Consider the following 8,224-nt stretch of genomic DNA (forward strand, 5'->3'; position numbering starts at 1 on the left):
AGTTAGAGAGGGGGCTGTGTCCCCTGCCTTTCCCATGAGAATCCTTTATTTGCCCCAACTGAGGGGTGGGCATGGGGTGTTAAATAAGAACTGGAACAGGCAGGGATGCTGTACAGAGGGGCCCAGGGAGGGGCTGGTAGGTGGGCAGCGGTTCAGTGCACCTGAGGCTGGGGGTGCCCATGGCAGAGCCCTCCTGGTGGCTCAGGGGGTGAGCCCAGCTTCTCTGCCTCCTGTTCCACCGACTGGCTCCCGTATGCACTGTCCTCCTTCACCTCTGCTAGGCGAGTGGGGACAGGGAACAGTCAAGGTCTTAGGCCTCCCACCCTCCAGGCCCGGATCTATGTTCCAGGTAGGACCCCTTTACCTGTGCTGGGCAGCTTGTCTCGGGCCTCAGGGCCCCTCAGCAGCCTCACTCCTTCCTCCAGGCCCATGTCAGACAGGGCACCCAGCAGGCCTGCCAAGTCCCCACCAGCCAGCTGGGGAGAAGGAAGAGGCAGGAGATTGGAGTGTGCGATCAGGAGCCTGGGGCCAAGGGAGCACCTGAGATCTGAGACAGGGGAAAGAAGCCAGGCCTGGAGCAGGGGGTGGGGACCCACCGACCTTGTAACTGCGCAGGAGGCTGCCACTGGGCGAGGCGGTCTTCCGGTATGTGTCCACCAGACTGCGTAGCCCCAGCCGTTCTGCCAGTTCTGCCCAGCTGCCCTGGGCCCCTGGCCCATCTAGCAGATGCTCCAGGTTCTGTAGGGCTGTATCCTCAAGTGGCGGCTCTGGCCCTGATAGGGACACACATGCCAATGTGTCTTATGCCCGGAGATGGACCCAGGCAGGCATCTTTCTCTCATGGGAATCTGACAGATGAGGCAGACGGTACCGGGACAGTGGGTGGCAACAGCGATGGAGCAAGGGAGCCCTCCTTCAGAGGTTCTAAAGAAGAGGCCTCTGTGAGCAGGGCTCTGCAGTCTGGCAGTGGGTGAGGAGCTCTCACCTGCAGGGCTGGGTGGCGTCAGCGGGGGTGCGGTGGTGTCCTGAGCAGCATTTAGCAGCAAGGTCTTCACCTGGGGAGACAGCCTCAGTTTGGTGACCTCCCACCCCAGTGCTGACGCCCAGGTGCCAGCTCCTCTGGGCCCCAGCCATAAGCCCAGGTACCCCATTCCCTGGTGCTTCTTGTTCCTGGCTAGCCTCACCTTGGTGCTGCGGGTGAGGTCAAGAGGTGTGTGGCCCCGGAAGCTGCCTCGGGTGTCTCTCTCAGGTCCCTCAGAATCCGAGTCACTACCAGAGGTGGGGGGCGAAGGTAGTGGGCAAAGGGGCTCCTCGTTCTCTGCGTGGATATCGGCACCTGGGGAGGGAGGTAGTTGTGAGGAGGTACAATGGGAGCCCGCAGTAAGAACTGCAAAGGGGGGGAATGGGAGGCACCCCTTTGCCCTCCCCCCAGCCCTGTCCATATGCTCCAAGGATGAGACTCACCAGCCTTTAGAAGGAGGCGGGTGAGGGTGGGGGATCCCAGTCCAGCTGCCAGGTGTAGGGGCGTGTTTCCCGCAAAGGTGCGGGCATTCACGTTGGCACGGAGCTGTGGGGTGCAAGGGAGTGGTTGATCACAGCACCCACGGACTGGCCGGCCGCCCCCACCCCTGCATCTTCACCGTCTTTGGTTCCACAACCCTTGGCCCCACCACCTCAGCAATCCTCAGTCCCACCTTGGTGACCAGATGTGTGACCAACCCCAGCTCCTCCATCTCGGTGGCTAGATGCAGGGCTGTTCGGCCCCCCTGCCGTTCTGCAGCCTCCACTTCAGCCCCACTGTCCACCAGCAGATCCAGGCACTCGGGGCTTCGGGCACGGACTGCCAGGTGTATTGGGTACAGGCCTAAGGACACAGACACTCAGCCTATAGCTGAGACCCCAACGTGGCCCCCTGACCAGCTGACCTCAACACCTCATGTTCACACCAGGCACTCACCAGGTGCCCACCCTGGTCCCCACCTCTGCCCCCTGGTCCAGATGAGGTGATGAACTCACCCTCGAAGTCAGGCATGTGCAACAGCTGGGGCACGGCGGGAACGTCGCTGCGCAGCAGGGCACGCAGCAGGTCGGGGGCACCGGCACCCGCCCGGAGAGCCAGGTGCACTGCGGAGTCTCCGTGCCGATCCAGCAGTGCCGGGTCCGCACCCACCTGCAGCAGGAAGCTCACCACGCTTGTCTGCCTGGTGATCACTGCCAGGTGCAGTGGCGTCTGGGGACACAGGCAGAATGAGCCAAGTCCACCCCTGGCCTCGGCCCACCCGCCTTCCAACTCCTGCCCCCTCACCCGAGGTGCCCCTCACCTGGTGCAGGTGATTGGTGAGGTTGACAACACCGAGGTGCCGGGCGTGGTAGATGACGTGGGCTATTTGCTCGATGACGCTGGTCTGCCCATGGATGATGGCTAAGTGCAGCGGCCTGAGCAATGTGAGAGTGAGAATGTGGCCTAGCAAGCCCAGCCACTCAGAGCGTCCTCTACCCGCAAAACCCCACCACCTCCATGATCTCCGTCCCTGGAGCTTGTGGAGCCCAGACGTCTCCCAGGGCGTCGCTGCACCTGAACTTAATCTTTCCGAGCACCTTGTGCAGTAAGTATGTGATTCCTATCATTGTGCTCTCTTAACAGCCAACAGAACTGAAGTGGGGAGAGATCAAGTACCTTGAGCACAGCCGGTACACAGAGAGGCCGGACTTGGAACCGGGTCTGTCCGACTCCACAGCCCTGGCTCTTTGCAGGTTCCTTCCCCACCCCGCACCCCACAACCTTCCTTCGCGCTCCAAGTCCCTGACTGGCCTTGGGAGCCCCAGCCTCCCGCCCGGCCGCCCGCCCACCTACGTGTCTCCGTTCTCGTCCTGAGCCGTCAGCAGGTGGCGCTGTCCCGCCAACAGCGCGCGCGCGTCCGCGGTGACGCCGTAGTCGAGCAGGGCTCGGGCGCTGCGCTGCGCCAGGCCAAATAGGCGCGCATTGTACTCCCGGGCTGGGGGCGACAGGGGCGTGGGCGCGGGCTCGGTCCCCACCCGCAGCGTCCCGACCGCCCGGATTCAAGAGGCTGTACCTCGCTGCAGCAGGTCCGGGGCCTGCGGTTCGCGCTGGAGGGTTAGGGGGGACGCGCTCGGCTCTGCTGCTTCCTCCCCGGCATCCACGCCAGGCGCCCCGGCGGCCATCTGCGCCCCGCCCCCGCCTCCGGGGTAGCAGCCCATCGGGGCAGAGCCCGACGGGTAGGGGCTGTAGGCCAAGGAGGAGGGGAAAAAGCCGAGGCTGCCACCTGCGGATACAGGCCGGTCTGTGGGTAGGAGGCACCAGGCAGGACTCTCCCAGATTTCTACCCCCCACGCCCCAGCTTCTCTCCTCCTTACCCCTCCCTCCTCCATCCCCCTTCCCTCCATCAGCGGCCCCTCACCTCCTCCTCCAGCTCCTCCATAACCCCCAGCCGAGCCCCCAGAGCCTCCACCCATGTGGGAGCCACCCCCGAAGGGCTGGGAGAAGGTGGGCAAGGCTTTCCTCCGTTTCCGCTGCACCTCCTCCTTGTCTGGGGCCAGAGGGAAATGAAATGTTAACCCAATTTATGCACCACGCCTCAAGCGCTCTGTCCCTAGTCTGGTCATGGCCCTCCCTCCAAAAGCCCTCGGGCGGTCTCCTAGGACCACCTTTTCCTGGGACCTTCCCCACTCCTGACTTGACTCATGGGTCCCCTGATCTAGTTCTGGGGCACTCCAGCCCAGGGCTCCCTCCCTCCCCCCATTCAGCCCAGCTCCACCTTCCACCAGAGGGTAATAGGTGAACTGTTTGGAGTCTGACACATCCCCGCCACGCTTGCGTTTCAGCTGCAGGAACACGGTTACAGGACGCTCAATCTTCATCTTGTGATAGGGCGGTGTCCGGAACACAATGGCATACTGGCAGGGGGTTGGAGGACATAAGGTTATCTAGGCCTTGGCCTAGTTCAGACCCCCCCCCCCCCCCCCCGGCCCTGGCCCTAGGGTACCTGTTTATGAACATCTGTGGGAGAGAAATCCCCAAAGGCCTGCCATCCATTCTCATCGTCCTCGTAGAACCGAACCTCGATGTCATCTATAGGGAAAACAAGCTTGGCCACAGCTCCTAGTAGAATCTCCAGGGCCTTTTGTCCTAGCGCTGCCCTGGCTCCCCATCTTGACACCCAGTGTTCCTAGCTCCGAGCCTGGGCTGCAGCCTCACCTTTCTGCACCTTGTCACAAAGCAGATAAACCTCATCTCCACCCCGCACAGAGCCAGCTGTCTTGTCCATTCGAGAAATCTTCAGGTTCGAGGCCCCAGGAGACTCTGTGGGGGTGGGATATCAATTACTTGAAATGACATAATGGCCACGGTCCCATTTATGAAGCCAGGTGCTTTGTATTATTTTAACAACCACAAGAGGTACAGGAATTGCTGGTGTCTTCATTTACCCAAGATGGAAACCATGCTCGGGAAATGACTTGCTCAAGGTCGCTGAGCTTCTATGTGGTGGGTCAAATTCAAACCCAGGCCTGTCTGACTCCACAGCTTGAGGTTGCCCCCCACACTCCCTCTGGCACCTAGGCCTGGCACCCCAGATGACCAGGATACTCACTGCTGTCATGGATGGGCTGGGAAATAACTGGCTTCAGGGGCAGGGAGAAGGAGCCATCGCTGGCTCGAAGGAAGGCAGAAAAGCGCAGCCTCACAATGCTCAGGTCCATCACCTTCTTCAGCTCCTTGGCCTCCTGCTCCAGCTCCCGCCGCTCAGCCTCTGGGCAGTGGACATACACGTGACCCCTGCGCTCCTTCTCTACTGCTTCCATGGTCACCTCCCATGACCCCTCCTCCCTCCATACCAGTAAGGCCCTGGGGCCTGGAGCGGAGTCGCTGCCTCTGAAGTTTTTGTATCATAATCTCCATCATGTTCTTCTTGGTAACATGCAGAACGCCCAGGTTGTTAAATCTGGGTGGGGGAGGGGCAGTCAGAGGCTCTGCAGGCAGTTTTTTCCTCCTGAGGCACCCTCCCCACTGCCAGGGCTCAGTTCAGCCCTACTTCCTCCAGGACGCTTTCCTGGTTTTTACTTGGGGCCTTGGGTTTTGGGCCCTCGGTCAGACGCTAAGCTCACAGAAGTGGGCTGGGGCCTAAGACTGGCAGGCAACGAGGGGGCACCTACTGGGCAGTCATGTCCTTGGGCCCCACAGACACGGCGCAGACCCCCAGCTCCGAGCACTGCTTGCCCACCAGGCTGTGGGCGTGAGCACGAGGCGGGTCACTGTGCGTTACCAGGTCCACCTCGATCTTAGCTGGTCCCTCGTAGTTACAGATCTGGGAGGGGTGAGGGCTGTCAGTAATGCCCCCGAACACAGTGTCCATTAGCCCACCCGCCAGCACCATCCTGACTCACCTTGACTGTGGGATAGGTCTTCCGGCCCTTCTCACTGGAGGCACCTGGCAATCCTCCATGGGAGGGGCCTTCGCAGCCATATCGAAATCGGAAGCCTCGCTGAATGTCCCAGGGCAGATTGACATTGTGAACAGGAGAGACCCTCCCTTCCCCCCCCAAGCCAGCCACACTCCCAGCCAGCAGTGACCATAATAACTGGCAGTATCTCCTGGACCACGCCACCACTGTGATTAGCAGCTGCCAACCATTCCAACCTGACGTGGCCTCTGTGATCAGTGACCCTCCCCATGGCCACCCAACTACGACTTACCCCACTTGTCCCCAAAGCTGAAGTCTTCTCAATGCCCCCCCTTCCATTCACTCACCTGCTTAGGCTGCTCCACTATCACCAAGTAAGGACCATCGGCTGGGGACAGAGGGGCCTTGCTGAGCCATGATTTCTGAGCCCATCCCCCAGGCAGAGGGCACATGCTCCTGCCCACCCCCACCCCCCCCCCCAGACAAGGAGAGGTGAGGAACTTACCTGTCTCTGGGGCTGGCTCCTTGGGCTCCACAATGGACGGGTCGAATTTGAAGTCATCATATTCAATCATGCCATCCAGAGCCTGGTTTGGAGACAGACTGAGGTGGCAACTGATTCTGAACCACCCCTGACCCCTCCACTTCCCAGCCCTGAGTAATCACTCCCTTTCCTCCTCAGGCCCGTAAGAAAGCTCCTATTGGAAGAAGTTTGCAGACAGGCAGACAAACTGACCAGCAGGTTGAGATAATCAGAGAGGATTACAGGTGTAGGGGAGCAGAGGGGACTCCGACGGACAGGCAGACAAACAGACAGACGTGGGGGCAGCCGGCCGGCTTTAGAGCCAGGAGGCGTGACTCACTGGGTCGTAGCAACTTTCCATGTCTCTGGGCTAGGCCCGGCTCTGTCTGGTGGCTCCGGCCGGGTTCTGTTTCCCAGAGTTTCAGGCGCCCGCCTTAGGTGGGGGGTTGGGGGGAGTGGCGGGGGAGGGAGAGACAGATCAGGACAGGATTGGGGGGGCGAGGGGGACCCAGATTTGGGGGAGGGTCTGATCTCTTCCAGCCACCCGTCCGGGTGTGGCGGGCGAGATCCGGTGGAGAGCGAGATCCGGAGCTGGGCTGGGCTGGGCCGGGGAAGCGGCAGGAAAGTTAGAACAGCTTAGGAAAGTCCCGAAAATACCAGGGGGAGGCGGGGCCGGAGGGGGCGGGCCTGGAAATGACGTCACTGGACACGCCCCCGCAGCGGGAGGGGCGCGAGGTGGTTGCTGGCCTCTGAGCTCCTTGTAGCCTCTCTGAGGGCAGAGGGGCAGCCAGACCCAGGGAAGCGCCCCTGGTGGTTGGGCCCCCTTCCTCACGCCAGGGCAGGCGCCGGGGACTGGAGGGTCCTTCAAATCTGGCGGACGGTTTTAGGCCGGGGCCGGGCCCGCCTCCTGCCCCCTTCCCCTCCCCCGTCCTGGAGCAACCTTGGGATTTTCTACCCCGAGGGAGGCCACGGCTGATTCACCCGGGGGCTTTTGGGGGGACATTCCTGTTGTAGGAAGGCCTCTTTTCCGAAGGCCTGTAGGCGGGGGCTCTTCCCAGTGGGGGGCCCCCGGGGTTCTGCCCCGAGAACGGACTCTGGGGCCGTGGGGCGGGGGAAGGAAGGCTGTCTCCTTCTTGGGATGGACTCTTCTGTTCCCTCTCCCCGAAACATCTCAACAGTCACTGGATTCCCACACCGCCCCTGCTCTGGGTGCCCACGTCCCCTGCCCCAGTCCCATGGCCGTGTGTGTCTCTAGTGTGTGTTTCTATCACAGGTATAGAGTGTGTGTCGTCCCCTGTGCTTGCGTGAACGTTGTGTATGTGTGGTGTCAGTACGCGTGTGCCAGTGAGCAAGGCTGTGTACAGGTGAGCGTCCTTAAACTTCTCAGTGTGGACGTGTCTGAGTATGTCTTGGTATGTAAGGACACAGGTGAACATACCTGAATTTGTGCGTGAAGGGTTTGGGTCCAGGCACCTGTGCATGGGTGAGCATGTTTGCGTGTACGTGTGTGCGAGTCTGAGTACATGGACAATGCTGTGCGATCGCTAGCATACGCATAGGTGCACGTATGGGTCCGCGTGGGTTTTTTGTTTTGTTTTGTGTGTGTTTTGTACAAGGATGTCGCTGGGTAGCTGTCTGTCTTGTTCCTGTGCGTGCTCTGTGTGTGCGTGCGTGCATACGCCGCTCTCCAGCCCTGGGACTCCGTCAGTTAAGGGCCCTCCTTCCGCCCTTCCCCGTGTCCCGGCCACTCAGGGGTCTGAGCCCGGCCACTCACCGCGGCGGCGGCTCCGGTTCCGGCTTCTCTCCCGGCCCGACCCACCTCGGACCGGTCCTGACACCTCTCCACAGCCACCAGGGCTCCAGCCGGGAAAGCCCCTTTTCCACCCCCGGGAGGGGGGAATTCCCGTGACGTTTCTGTGCATCACGCCTCGTGACCTTTTTCATTGGCTGAAAGTTTAACTCCGTACTCGTGCAGCCAATCCGGAGCGATTCAGGCGCGCCCCTTAGAGGAGAAATATTAGCTCAGGCAGGGGAGCCGGGAGGTAGGATGATGGTCAGCTAAAGCTCGAGCTCTGGCAGGGGGACCTGCCCGAGGCTGGATTCGCGGACCGAGCGGCATCCCCCGGCCAGGGGCCCCGGCTCCGGTCTCTTCACCCACCCAGCCTACCTCAGACAGCTGGCACTCCCTGCTGCTACTCGGCTTATGCTGCGTCTAACGCTTGGCCACCTCTGAAGGCGGGGAATCCCAGAGGGAAGGTGGCGGGCCCCAGCCCTCGGGTC

At 61.5% G+C, this 8,224-nt stretch overlaps 1 protein-coding gene across 7 annotated transcripts; it reads right to left on the reverse strand.

The window, feature by feature from the left end:
• Positions 1-24: 24 nt before the first annotated feature.
• NFKB2 (nuclear factor kappa B subunit 2) lies at positions 25-7,861 on the reverse strand. 7 transcript variants are annotated; one of them, XM_026493979.4, is made up of 23 exons: positions 7,719-7,826; positions 6,285-6,377; positions 5,927-6,008; positions 5,769-5,809; positions 5,404-5,502; positions 5,173-5,324; positions 4,855-4,961; positions 4,611-4,769; positions 4,217-4,321; positions 4,005-4,090; positions 3,777-3,915; positions 3,420-3,548; positions 3,075-3,284; positions 2,855-2,996; positions 2,322-2,436; positions 2,017-2,230; positions 1,695-1,864; positions 1,465-1,567; positions 1,185-1,336; positions 986-1,055; positions 601-773; positions 365-476; positions 25-274 (listed from the first exon to the last, which is right to left on the reverse strand). In XM_026493979.4, exons 2-23 carry the CDS (start codon positions 6,303-6,305, stop codon positions 153-155), a joined length of 2,703 nt encoding a protein of 900 aa, XP_026349764.1. In that variant the 5' UTR covers positions 6,306-6,377; positions 7,719-7,826; the 3' UTR covers positions 25-152. The 7 variants fall into 7 exon arrangements, with proteins under 7 accessions (XP_026349764.1, XP_026349763.1, XP_048075166.1 ...); XM_026493978.4 differs by having other exon boundaries at positions 25-277; XM_048219209.2 differs by lacking the exon at positions 6,285-6,377 and having other exon boundaries at positions 7,719-7,861.
• Positions 7,862-8,224: the final 363 nt, after the last annotated feature.

The sequence above is a fragment of the Ursus arctos genome, unplaced genomic scaffold (genome assembly GCF_023065955.2).
Source record: "Ursus arctos isolate Adak ecotype North America unplaced genomic scaffold, UrsArc2.0 scaffold_7, whole genome shotgun sequence".
In the NCBI taxonomy this organism is placed as follows: Eukaryota; Metazoa; Chordata; class Mammalia; order Carnivora; family Ursidae; genus Ursus; species Ursus arctos.